General features: G+C 45.9%; 2 protein-coding genes across 12 annotated transcripts in view; one reads left to right on the forward strand and one right to left on the reverse strand.

The window, feature by feature from the left end:
• The window catches only part of LOC108049688 (uncharacterized protein CG43867), a 103,310-nt gene extending 94,961 nt beyond the window's left edge, over positions 1-8,349 (forward strand). For 4 of the 11 annotated variants that reach the window (XM_017130948.2, XM_044461288.1, XM_017130954.2 and 1 more), the window contains 9 exons: positions 1,010-2,471; positions 2,932-3,341; positions 3,408-3,830; positions 3,899-4,181; positions 4,254-4,366; positions 4,426-4,635; positions 6,149-6,244; positions 6,485-6,826; positions 6,887-8,349. In XM_017130948.2, coding sequence (XP_016986437.1) covers positions 1,010-2,471; positions 2,932-3,341; positions 3,408-3,830; positions 3,899-4,181; positions 4,254-4,366; positions 4,426-4,635; positions 6,149-6,244; positions 6,485-6,826; positions 6,887-8,146 — 4,599 coding nt within the window. In that variant the 3' untranslated portion in view covers positions 8,147-8,349. The remainder of the gene's footprint in view (positions 1-1,009; positions 2,472-2,931; positions 3,342-3,407; positions 3,831-3,898; positions 4,182-4,253; positions 4,367-4,425; positions 4,636-6,148; positions 6,245-6,484; positions 6,827-6,886) is intronic. The other 7 variants (XM_017130951.2, XM_044461289.1, XM_017130952.2 and 4 more) reach the window with 5 other exon arrangements.
• A 1,262-nt stretch (positions 8,350-9,611) lies between these two features.
• Positions 9,612-11,811, reverse strand: LOC108049690 (vesicle-trafficking protein SEC22b). Its single transcript, XM_017130958.1, has 4 exons — positions 11,310-11,811; positions 11,140-11,249; positions 10,640-10,941; positions 9,612-10,420 (listed from the first exon to the last, which is right to left on the reverse strand). Exons 1-4 carry the CDS (start codon positions 11,382-11,384, stop codon positions 10,272-10,274), a joined length of 636 nt encoding a protein of 211 aa, XP_016986447.1. The 5' UTR covers positions 11,385-11,811; the 3' UTR covers positions 9,612-10,271.
• Between the last annotated feature and the right edge of the window lie 1,978 nt (positions 11,812-13,789).

Raw genomic sequence — 13,789 nt, forward strand, 5'->3', positions numbered from 1 at the left:
TTTCCTGGGGCCACTGACTTTTCCCCCTGTTTATCATACTTCAACACCTGCCTTAACCTTTTATAGGAGCAATTGACCCATTTGAGGTACGCAATCCGGACCAAAAGATGAAGGGGAGGTGGTTAAAACCCTACGGTGGATCCCACTTTATACACCCTTTATTCTTAGGAAAAATCCGCCAGCTTCGATTGCCTCTCCAGCTGCTACTTCTTCTCAATTTTTACCCCCAATCCCACATCTTAACCCCGTGACCCTTTGTCAACCCCCCCTCCTTACCATGTCCTTATGTAGCTTCCGGCTTTGTTTAGTTGTCAGCTTGGTTTCCTGGCGTGCCGAATGGAGTTATTTCTTTCCTGACTCCCTCTTGTTCTTCGTGGCAGTTGCATTACTTGCAAATTGTTGTGTAACCGTAAAAATACTTATTTCCTGGGGCGATGGCATTCCTTGGCCATTTCCACAAACACTGCCGCTGCCATTTTCAGTGGCATGGCAGTTGGGCGTTAACTGGTAACTGGTCGCCTTGGTCTGCCTGTTAATTGCACAAGTTTCTTGCAGAACTTGAGCCCTGCTTTAAGGCGTTGGAAGAAGAAGGATGAGCACATGACAAATATGCAATGGGAACCCTTTAAGCTTTGAATTTATTTTACTTCTAACAATTCTTTGCAAATGTCAATTGAAAACACAATTAAGAAATGTTTGCAATATGTTCAAATACAGGTTTTATTTGAAATTAAATTAATTAAGAGAAGTGGAGGGGTCTTCTTGTCTCAGTGTCTTGCGAAATTTAAGAAACCCTTTTTGGCAGTGCTCTTATAGGATTCTCATTCCCCCTGTCTGGTTGACTACTATGCAGCTAATCCCCTGGCGGGGGTCATATGTAACCATTAGGCTCTGTCCTGAACTTTGTCGTGGCTTAGTGTGAATTTAATTTAATTTGGAAAAGTTTTGCGCTGCGTAAAGTTTGCGACTTGAGTAACCTTTTTCTCTACTCCTCACTCTCTCTTTATAGGTGCGTGCCATGGAGCAGCGGCTGAGTGAGTGGCCCAAGCCGCCGCCCCAACAGCCCCAGCATCCGCATTCGCATCCGCATCCGCACCAGCCAGTGCCCAGTCATCCGCAGGAGCAGCAGGCCAGGAACAATAGTTCGCCGAGTCATCAGGCAGGCGGAGCAACTGCAGCAGGGTCTGGAACACCGCCCATCCAGGAAGCGGAGAAAACCATCACCTCCCTGGAGATCCAAGTGGAGGAACAGAGGCAACTGAGACTCCACGACGCCCGACAAATAGAAGCGAAGGCTGCCAAGATCAAGGAGTGGGTGAACAACAAGCTCCGCGATCTCGAGGAGCAGAACCAGTTGCTGCGGGAACAGAACGTCAAGTGCAATCAGCAGTTGGAGCTGCTCAAGAATCACATAGCCAATCAATCGCAGCGACATAGTATCGTAGGTCCTGTGCGCAACAGCCTTAGCCTAGACGTGCAGGATTTCGCCGGGTCCGGGTCCAATTCCGAGCATCGTAGGAGAAGCGAAAGCCTAGATCCCCAGGAGAGCATTGGCCGACCCCTCACCAGCTCATATCCCCATCACCAGCACAGGAGAAACCTCTCGATGGAGCCTCAGGAACTGGAACGTAATCTGGTGGCTGCAGTGGATGGCTTGACCCTCGCCCCACTTTCCAGCATCTCCAGCAAAGCTCCTGGTGGAGGAGGAGGTTCCACTGGTTCGGGCGCAGTTCCCAGGCCAGATAGCTCCGATACAGATACGGCCCATGATTATGCGGAGATTTACACGCCATCCTGCGAAAAGCTGCCCGCCTGGATGAAGAACAATCCGGCTTTAATGGCCAGTGGCGGAAATTCCAGCACCACCACAACTACCACCAGTGAACTAGGCGTGCCACGCCCTCCCACACCGCCCTTGCATCGGTTTCCCAGCTGGGAGGCGAAGATCTACCAAGTGGCCAACGATGGACTGGCTGGAGCAGGAACGGGAACGAGTGCCGGCGAGAGTGCGGCCAGCCAGGAACCAGGTATTCAAGAGGGAACGGGTACTGGCACGGGAACCAATCTCTCCAATGGCCGACGTCATGGTCACAGCCATGGGTCTGCCACGTGCGATGGACACGGAGCCCTGGGCAGCACCCCGGGAACTCCGCTGCCGCCTTCGAGGCAACAACAAACCGCCAGTGGCGGCTTCTGTGATATATCCGTGCCCGTCTACGCAACGGTTAAGGGTCGAGCCTCACAGATCCGTTCGATGCCATTTACGGGCGATTCGAGCGACGACTCCAGTGACGGTGAGGACCATGCGGTGATGCTCACCCACCACTCGCACAACTCCTCGAGCACGGACAACACGGAGACCTCCACCTCGGGCAGTGCCTCCAGTCCCTCGAAGAGCCTGAAGACCTCATCCAGCTTGAGTCCGGCTAAGCGCAGTGGTTCGGAGAGCCCCAAGAACGCCAAGGCGCGTGGTATGTACTATGGATAGTTATCTATACTCCCGTAAAACGTTTTCTGGTGAACCCCTGGCGTAGCGTAGCCCCGATTAGTGTGTTGCCCCTTAGAGAGTTGCATACGTAAATAACAACTAACACTTGATAACTCTGATATCCTAGTTCCCAGTTTCTATCCATCCCAGATCCTAGTTTCAAAATCCCAATGACGCATTTGATTATTTTTTGATTCCCAACCGTAGTATTATTTTCAAATCCCCGCCCTTTTTGTTTTTCTAATCAAAAGCCTTTCCCAATTTGCTCTCCTGCATCCCCACATCCCGCCTAGAATTTTCCTAGAAGACTAACTCCGAAATGAACAAAAAGACTAATTGTGTGCTCTAACAACTTGCGATTCTAACCACTTCTGCCCATCAATCAACCATCGCCGACCGAATAACCAAATAACCGACATTAACCTCTAACCCATCCACCGCAGTCCACCTCCAACCTCGCACATCCACCACACACTGCAGCCACATCAACCAGCTTCTCCAACCGCAATCGCAATCGCACCACCAACACCACACTCTACCCCACCACAATCATAACCACCAGTTGGGGGCCTACACGCTGGCGCCATCGAATGGGCAGATAACGTTGCCACGCCCCCAAACGCCCACGCGACGCGGCCACGCCCCCCATTCCGTCAACACCCCCTCCCCCCTCCAGCACATGCGTGGCACAGTAATTTCAGATCTCTCCTTTGAATCAGGCCTCTCGGACGACTACGCCCTGCCCCCCGACGCCGTTTCGGAGTCCACGTGCATGGACGCTTCGATGCCATCGCTGCTGATGCGGCAGTCCTACGTGGATTCGCCCAGCAAGAAGATCGAGTCGCTGGAGAAGGTGAGCTAGCCACTAGAACCTCCTAGAGAATGGACCTCCATGGCATTTCGCGTTTCCTCTTTCCAGATGGGTCACCTGGCCAAGCTAGGTGGCAAGTTGAAGACTTGGCGCAAGCGCTGGTTCGTTCTGAAGAACGGATCCCTCAACTATTGGAAGAGTCAGCATGACGTGCAGCGGAAACCACAGGGCCAAATCCAACTGGACGAAGCCTGTCGCATCAACCGGGCGGAGGGAGCATCCACTTTCGAGATAGACACGGGCAAGAAGGTATACTACCTCACGGCGGACTCACATGCCACCATGGACGATTGGATCCGGGTGCTGCAGAACGTGCAGCGGAGGAATGCCACCAAACTGCTGCTGAGTCGCGACGATCAGAAGCCCACAGTGCAGGGCTGGGTGACCAAGGTGAAGAACGGACACCCCAAGAAGTGCTGGTGTGTGCTGTTGGGCAAGATGTTCCTCTACTTTAAAGCCCCGGCTGAGACGGTAAGTCACCAATGGAATTCTATTGCGGAACCTCTCCAACCTTACTTTTCTTATTCCCTTAAAAACAGAACCCCCTGGGCCAGATCAATATGCGCGATGCCCGAGTCGAGGAGGTGGAACACGTTTCCGACTCAGATTCCGAGGAGCGAGAGGACGCCGCCCAGGATCAGGCTAGACTCACGGTTGCCATCTATCCAGCGCACCAGGGACCAACCTACCTGATCCTATCCGGCAAACCAGAGCGGGATAACTGGCTCTATCACCTAACCGTCGTTTCAGGCGGCGGTCCAAGTGCTGGCACACAGTACGAACAGCTCGTTCAGAAGCTCATGGAGACCGACGGCGATCCTAGTGAGTCTTCGCTTTTACTACGAGAGAAGCAAATACAGATTTAATGCTTAAAATTACCCTCCCAACTCGCAGACTGTGTCTTGTGGCGCCATCCAATTCTACTGCACACCAAAGACACCATCACGGCCCCGCTTTCATCCATGCACACGGAAACCATGCAGCCGGAGGCCATCAAGCTCTTCAAGGTAAGTGGGTTTCGGAATCGAGAGACCTGCGAGATCTATAAAACCTTTTACATTCTCAGAGCATTCAGCTGTTCATGTCGGTTGCCGTCAACCAGCCGGGAATCGACTACCACGTGGTGCTCGCCCAGAACGCTCTGCAGCATGCTTTGGATATGCCCGAGTTGCAGACGGAGATGATATGCATCCTGATCAAGCAGACCTCCCGGCACATGGGTCAGAAGCTCAGTGTCGGCGTCCAGGTAAACAAGAAGCTGGGCAAGCAAACGCGCGTAAGTTTTTCAGTTGCAAAGCTTCTTATGTCCCCCAAAAATCCTTCTTCCCTGAACCTGCATCCCCCCTGGAAATGTTTAGTTGAATGTCCTTGTTATTTTTGGTGTAGACTTTCCCCCCAAATCCTCACTAACAACTTGCGATAACAGCCCAAGAGAGAAACTCTCGCAGACGGTGAAAAACTGTGCCGAAGGTACAGTCACCACCCATGCCTCAAATAGGTATTCTTTTCATTGCAATCATTACCAGCCAAAAAGAGCTTTGCTTTAAGGGACAAGCTTACGATCGCTTTATACGAAATATCAAAACTAATCTAATTCAATACCATATCAAACATATATACCAAACACTATGAACTAACAGTATCGTTTAGATAAGCATGCTAACCTAACTTAGTATTTAACATAACCAAAATAATCGATTGTTATCATACCCTTGCAGAGGATATTAAAATTTGAAAAAAGACATTTTGTACCTATTAAGTATTTATATTCTTGATCAGGGTCAGCATCAACAGGAGAGTCTAAATAGACATGTGTGTCTGTCCGTCGGTTTCTACGCAGATTGAAATCTATTTGGATGAAACTTTCCCAAAAGTTTTATTTCTATTGCAGATAGTAAATAAGCCGAAACAAAATTATAATTTTATTGTTATTAAACATATACTGATAAACTAAACTAAAAAATAGTTGATTTTAGAATATTTCCTTTTTGTAACTAATGCAAGGGTCTGTATACTTCGGCTTGCCGAAGTTTGCTTCCTTTCTTGTTTTCTGGATCGTTTTTCAGTTTTCTTTTAGTAGCGAACAGACAACAAATTTCCCCCATAACTGTCAGAAATGTTTTCTGTATGTACATATAGCTTTCAATACATTACTGTATAACTCTATGTGTATCTCTATATACTTATCATCAAAGCGAAAGACAATCAAACAGCTCATTGTATAAGTATTTGCTGTAAATTTTACAATACCAAAAAAAAACTACATCAACCACTGAACCACACAAGTCACTAAACCACTGATCAAACATAACACTAACTAGCAGCAGATGCATACTTTTAACGTTCAATATTCCTCTTTTTTACATTGGCACCACTGGTCTCTTGTGTTTGTATTTGGTTAACGTTTCTAGAGTTTTCATCGTTTTGCTGCTTCTATATATCTTTATAATTCGCTTTGAATGTGCTCTTTGGCTTTACCTCTGTCTCGTATCCTTCGCATTACGCTTTTTAAACGAACATAATGAAGCGTTGAACGTTACACAACACTGCCAACAGAAAACAACATCAACTACCAAACAAATAAAATTCACACTTCCAATTAATGATGAGTGAAAAATTGATCCGAAAATGTTCTCTGGCTTCTTCTTTTCTTCATCGTTTTGTTGCTTACGTTGCGTTTCAAACGTTGCGTTTCCGTTGAATGTGTTTCGTGTGTAACCGAACCGAACCGAAACCGAAATCGAAATGTTTTTCAACACTGTACGAACGACCGACACCGAAATTTACAGCAACTACTGTTGTGCGCCACCCAAAGCCTGTTCACCTGTGATACCCAACAGGCGGGCCACGCCCAAGCCAACGGCAGTTCGCCCACCTCCATACAGGTATGCGGGGAAATTTATGGTCTCTAACCACTTAACAATACTACAATATCAACTACCAAATACCACTTTACCACTCTAATTTTCTGTACTGTAACATTCTATGTTGTGCGAGTACACGTACAGTTGCGTTCGATTTCTGTAGTCACGTAGTTAAAACTCTCCTAACCTCACTTCTACTAACTGTATCTCTTAACACCCTGATATCGAATCATATCCGAACTGACCGATCCCGATCTGTAGGCACCTGCCGCCCCGCCCATAATCGACTGCAAGAGCAACCCGCCCGCCTACAGCTTTGTCCAGGGCTGGCAGCTCCTGGCCTTGGCTGTGTCCCTGTTTGTCCCGCGCTCGAGTCGCCTGCTGTGGTACCTCAAGCTTCATTTGTCCCGGAACGCGGATACCAAGACGGAGACGGGCAAGTATGCTGCCTACTGTGAGCGAGCTCTGGAGCGGACCCTAAAGAACGGGGGCCGCGAGACGAAGCCCTCGCGCATGGAGGTGCTGTCCATTCTGCTGAAGAACCCGTATCACCACTCGCTGCCCCATGCGATTCCCGTGCACATGATGAACACCACGTACCAGGTGAGTGATTGACTATTCCCAGGTGATATCATTTGGTCATCCCAATCCTATCACCCACAGGTGGTTTCCTTTGATGGCTCCACCACCATCGAGGAGTTCCAGGCCACTTTGGCTCACGAGCTGGGAACGAGGGACGCCACCAATGGGTTCTGCCTGTTCAGCGACGATCCGATAGAGAAGGACCTGGAGCACTACCTGGAGCCGCTGGCCAAGCTGTGCGACGTGATCAGCAAGTGGGAGACGGCGTTGCGGGAGAAGGGATCAGGCAAGTTCGAAAACTCGCGGGTGATCCAACTGAGCTACAAAAACCGGCTATACTGGAAGCACACCATCAAGTGCGAAACCGACAAGGAGCGCCTGCTCCTGTGCTACCAGACCAATTCCCAGATTGTCCAGGGCCGGTTCCCTCTGTCCAGGGAGCTGGCCCTGGAGCTGGCCTCGCTGATGTCGCAGATCGACATGGGTGACTACTCGCTGGAGAAGTCTCGGGATGTGGGCGTGGGCCTGAAGGGTCTGGACAAGTTCTATCCGTATCGGTATAGGGATGCCCTGGGTGCCGAGCAGCTGAAGGATGTGCAGGAGCTGCTGGTCTCCAAGTGGATGCTCCTGAAGGGCCGCTCCACCCTGGACTGTGTGCGCATTTACCTTACCTGCTGCCGGAAGTGGCCGTATTTCGGAGCCTGTTTGTTCCAGGCCAAACCCCGACAGAGTCCAGATTCAAACACTGCGGCGGGAACTACTCCGGTTGCTTGGTTGGCGGTGGCGGAAGATGCTCTGAACGTCCTTGAGCTGTCCACAATGGCTCCCGTGGCTAGGTATCCTTACAGCTCCGTAATGACCTTTGGCGGCTGCCAGGACGATTTTATGCTAGTGGTTTCCCACGATGACGGCGGTGGCTGTGAGCAGAAGCTCCTGTTTGCGATGAGTAAGCCCAAGATCTTGGAGATCACACTGCTTATAGCCGATTACATGAATGCTCTGGGTCACACGGTCCCCGGAACTCCCCAGATGAACTCCCTCACCCGAAATGGTTCGCATCGTTCGCTGAGAGCCTCCCAGCGTCCGACTTTAGGCGGTGGCTCCGCTGTGGCCACCGGGTTCTCCACGAACGCCACCACCACGGCTCACAACACGCTCAATTCGCATGCCACGCACACGCTCAACTCAAACCACTCGCACACGCTGAGCAGCTCTCATCACGCCGGCGGAGGAAGTCAGCCCGGCACCCTGAGCTCGGGTCACCATCAGCACCACCATCATCAGCAGCACCATCAGCCAGACATATTAAAGAGCACGCCGGATCACCAGAGGATTAAGTGAAGATAAGCGCAGATAGGATCACTAATGGGAGTGCGATTCCTGTGCGTATCACATATGAAGGATAACAGAAACGAGGAGCCAGCGTATCCCTGCTGAAAGATCACACATTGTACATAAACGAGGATCGCAGCTATCACCAGACATATACGACTTAACGATACATATGCACCAGCCTAGTGGCTACAAATATACACCTAAAGATAGAATGATATAAAGATAGAAAGTTGCAGAGGATAGATGGATAGACGGATAGCGATAGTTGTGTAGACGACGACTTAGCTTAAGCGGCCTGAGATGGACCTTCTTCTCCTTGCGCACCACTTACTACAGCTCTTTCCTAAGCCAACAAAGGTACTCGTACTGTAAACTTAAATTGTAAGCAGCAGCAGCAAGCCTATATATTACACATTTAATTTTTTTGAATAGTCCTAAGTCCAGCGTACCCCGAAATTGATAAGGTATGTGAAGAAACTGAACTTGAATCTCAATGTTTAGATTGTTCTTGTCTTATTTTTTTGTTTGTTAATTTTAGCCAGCAAAGAAGCAAACAAAGCAGAACACACCTGTAGTAATGATATATTCGAGTATTCTCGCTCTTCGATGCTTTGTAATGAATCTCAATTTGTAATTGTCCCTCCATGCGCGAAACTGCCTTTTGAATTTGTAGATGTCGGAGCCAGAACGAGAAAAACAAAAGAAAACAAAGCCAAAAACAAGCGAACTAGCATTAGCAGAAACCAATCGTGGAAACAAAAAGATATTTTGTAAAGGATTTTTCAAGTCTAGTGCAGGACGAGCATCAACGAAGCATCCCCATCAACATCAAGATATAGGTACGCCCCGATTCGTATGGTTTCCGCTTCAACTCGAGCAGCGTTTTATAGACCACGTATTTCGTTTTTTAACGCGTTTTTAACTTGTTCAGTGTCCATATGTGTAACGGAAACTCACTCACCAGAGCTTCAACAGAAAATCTTTTACACAGATCAATTAGACAACAATTTTCGGTAGATTAACACTCGTCCCAATAATTATTCCCCACTTTTTACACTCCCTCACACAGAAGTATGTGCATTCATATATACATATGTATTTATATAGAGAGCGTACATATACTTGTATTCGGATTCGATATTTAACAAAATTATACACACCAAATTAACGATATAGCAGTGTAAATGGTAACAGCGCATTTTTTTCCTAATTGTAAAGATTTGATATTACAAATTTATATGCGACGAGACGCAACGAAAACGGAAACTAAACGAGAGAATCGAGAATCTCATTGGGAAGAATCGAAAACCGAAGGCTTGCAAGTGAATATAAACTATATAGGCGAATGTATCACATCACACTCCAGTGAAACGAATTATATATAAAGGAAAATTAACGATTAAATCTAAACCAAAAAAGAGTTGTTGCTTTCAATCTTTAATCTTTCGGGTTTTGGGTATTATAGCATAAATAGAGCTCACACTTTTGTCTTTTTATTAAACAATGTAAATTGATTTATTTGCCTTAATTTTATACATATAAATTGCCTAAAACTGTTACCGTTTCCTTTCTTTTCGTTTTCCTTGCTCTGTTTTTTTTTCAGTTTATATCAATAACCCCGGCCGAATTCGCTATGCTATGTTTCTACCGGCGCAGCGATTCCATCTACAATCTAGACATTTATATATTCACACACACACACACGGATCAGACCGGCTTGGTGTTTATAATTTAATGATTTGGGTCGGCATCGCCCGTCGTGGCTCAAAGGTCATCGTCGAATGGTAATCAAATATGCAGAAAACCTGCGCAAGAGAAGGGAGCGTTAAGCGAAATGAAATGGGCGAAGGAACGAGAGTTAATAGTTAATGGAATATAAGAACGTACAGAAGGCAAAGGTAAGTTGCAAAGTAAAGTTAAACAAGCCTCATACGTTTTTTTGCCTGATTATGAATCATATATGGGAAGTGCGTGTGTGTGTGCATTCTGGGGTACAGGTGTCAGGTGTACGCGTAATCTAAATGTCTTTCGGCCGTGCGTCTTTGACGCTCGACATGCGGCAGAGAACGCACCGCTCCTCCAAGTGACCAAGGGTCAAAACACACGACTGGGCTGAATCCGCTAGCGAATATTACAGAACCCAGAAGTACAGGATGAACACTAGGAATATGATGCCCACGGCGGCAGCCTTCGCGTACATGGACTTGCGGTTAAGCAGCTTGGCGTCTTTCTTGTACTTCTGCGACATCATCGACAGGTTCTGGGTCTTGCTGTCGAGTTCTGAAAGGGAAAAATATTCAAATATTATTGCTTAGTCCTAGACTCTCATAAATGAAAACTATGAAAGTTACGGAAAATCAAGCAGTGGAGCTATAAAGGGTATCACAGATCCACTGGATCTTATGATGCATTATCCCAGACCTACATAGCCCAAAACTATGAAATCTTTCTGAGCTTAGACAGTTTCGGAGTGGGTCTGGTATCTTATCTGATAGTTACCCGCCAGTACTGTGCCACGTTGGAGCACGTCGTCAATGTTTTGCACCATGATCCGCTGCACATCCTGCAGCTGTGTGTTGATGCTGCTGATGTTGCGCCTGCGGTCGGTCAACTGCTTTTTGGCCTTCTGTATGTACACGTCGAACTCGATGAATGCGTATGGCCGCGTCACCGAATTGACCCGCCTGCCGTAGTTGGCATGGAACTCCTGGGCCAGGTCCTCCAGGTAATTGAAGGCCAGTCGCTTCGAGTACATCTTGTCCACCATCACCAGGTAGCAGACGTCGTTCTCGATTAGGTAGCTGCGGGGAAAGATGACACATTGCTTATAAATTACGTTAATGTGTTTTAAATTTCATCACCAATCATCTTTACTGATTAGCGACATAATTGAATATCTTTTACTAAGGATTGTTGAACAATGGAACAATTTGTCTATGAGAATCCATATACGTGAATATGAAGATGCCATCCTGTTCCCGGGATCACCGGCTACTCACTGGAATAGGTAGGGTCCTGTCTCGATGCTGCTTCGTGCTGGTGAGTGGGTGCCCAGCTTGCGGAAAAGCATCTTGGCCTGGTTTTGGTAGTCCAGTATGCTGCGTCCGCTCTGGAAGTGAAAGTGCCTCAGTTGCGGGAGCGGAACGGGTTAGAAAGTGACGTTGGCTACCTGCTCGTCATCCTGCATGGTCCCCACCAGAGGGAGGCCATCGATGACCCTGGCTATCATGGTCAGCAACGCCATGGCTCCGGTTGATCCTGGTTACGATTATCCGTGGGATTGGGTCTCAGTTGCTTTGGCCACGGCTGCTCTTTGCGGCCGCCTTCTCTCGTTGGCTAAGTAGCTACTTATTTCTGATGTGGCCCTATTTCCATCCGATCCGATCCAAACCAAACCAGTCCAGTCCAATGGGTGAAGTTTGAGTCGGAGCGTCCCAGTCCCAATCTCCCGTCCTCTCGATTTCACAACTCAGCTGATCGAACAGTGCCTTCTGTGCCTTCTCCTCCGATTCCCTGGATTGCCGAATAGTCTCTGTCTCAAATTAGCCAATGTATGCACGTATGATGGGACATCGCTGGCGGTGAAAACTAAGTTGCAACGGGCGGATTGTGGGTTTCTGGGATGCGATTCGTTTGTTGTAACCAAACCACGTCACCGGTGTGACCGCGGAAATATACCAACAGAATTTAATATACCACTAACGGTCACCCTAATTGGTAGAGCCGCGAAAAAGTCGATGATTATGCGATACTATCGATGTCACAAAATGGTTCGTTATTATGAATTTTAAAAACGTTCAGGAAATATATTAATAACATTACCAATTTAAATCCCTTAGATTTTGTGGCCTAATTATCTCATAATCTGCATTCACAATTTCATTTTTAAAATTGATGCGTGGTTGATCAGACATTTTATGCATAAAACCTGCACTCCTAAGTCCATAACTTTTCTTACAGATATCCGATTTCAGAGTGGCATACCTCAAAATGATTGGGTTTTAATGCTCAAAAAATCTGCATTTTCACTTTACTTTTTATTTTTGGGTCGATTTTTATACCCTTGCAGAGGGTATTATAATTTTGGTCAAAAGTGTGCAACGCAGTGAAGGAGACATCTCCGACCCTATAAAGTATATATATTCTTGATCAGGATCACCTCCTGAGTTGATATAGCCATGTCCGTCTGTCCGTCTGTCCGTCTGTCTGTTTCTACGCAAACTAGTCTCTCAGTTTTAAAGCTATCGGATTGAAACTTTGCACACACCCTTCTTTCCTTTGCACGCAGTATATAAGTCGGAACGGCCGGGATCGGCCGACTATATCCTATAGCTGCCATATAACTGATTGATCGGAAATGCCATAACTTTCGTGTTTGTAAAGTTAGGAAGTTGGGATTTTCTATGGGTTTTATATTTAGCCAATCAATCCGACCTACCAAATTTCATAAGGATCGGCCGACTATATCCTATAGCTGCCATATAACTGATTGATCGGAAATGCCATAACTTTGGTGTTTGTAAAGTTAGAAAGTTGGGATTTTCTATGGGTTTTATATATGGCCAATCAATCCGACCTACCAAATTTCATAAGGATCGGCCGACTATATCCTATAGCTGCCATATAACTGATTGATCGGAAATGCCATAACTTTGGTGTTTGTAAAGTTAGAAAGTTGGGATTTTCTATGGGTTTTATATATGGCCAATCAATCCGACCTACCAAATTTCATAAGGATCGGCCGACTATATCCTATAGCTGCCATATAACTGATTGATCGGAAATGCCATAACTTTGGTGTTTGTAAAGTTAGAAAGTTCGGATTTTTTATGAGTATTAAGAATGCATCATATGAATAATTTTGGAGAATATAATTTGCAGAATATTCTGCAAGGGTATTTCAACTTCGGCTCCGCCCGAAGTTAGCTTTCCTTTCTTGTTCGTCATTTTTTAATTTACGAAAAATGGTTTTGCAAAAAAGGGCCAAAAAACCGCACTTCTAAGTCCATAACTTTTCTTACAGAGATCCAATTTCAGAGTGGCATACCTCAAAATGATTGGGTTTTAATGCTCAAAAAATCTGCATTTCCACTTTACTTTTTATTTTTGGGTCGGTTTTGCGTCATTTTTAATGATGTTACCCCTTTCCAAATTTTCGAAAAATGGGCTTGCAGAAAAGTGTCAAAAAAACGGCACTCCTAAGCCCATAAATTTTCTCATGTAATGTTAATGTAATGTTAAAGTAATGTTAATGCAATGTTAATGTAATGTTAATGTAATGTTAATGTAATGTTAATGTAATGTTAATGTAATGTTAATGTAATGTTAATGTAATGTTAATGTAATGTTAATGTAATGTTAATGTAATGTTAATGTAATGTTAATGTAATGTTAATGTAATGTTAATGTAATGTTAATGTAATGTTAATGTAATGTTAATGTAATGTTAATGTAATGTTAATGTAATGTTAATGTAATGTTAATGTAATGTTAATGTAATGTTAATGTAATGTTAATGTAATGTTAATGTAATGTTAATGTAATGTTAATGTAATGTTAATGTAATGTTAATGTAATGTTAATGTAATGTTAATGTAATGTTAATGTAATGTTAATGTAATGTTAATGTAATGTTAATGTAATGTTAAT

This window comes from Drosophila rhopaloa, unplaced genomic scaffold, assembly GCF_018152115.1.
Source record: "Drosophila rhopaloa isolate 14029-0021.01 unplaced genomic scaffold, ASM1815211v1 contig_3, whole genome shotgun sequence".
NCBI classification, from domain to species: domain Eukaryota; kingdom Metazoa; phylum Arthropoda; class Insecta; order Diptera; family Drosophilidae; genus Drosophila; species Drosophila rhopaloa.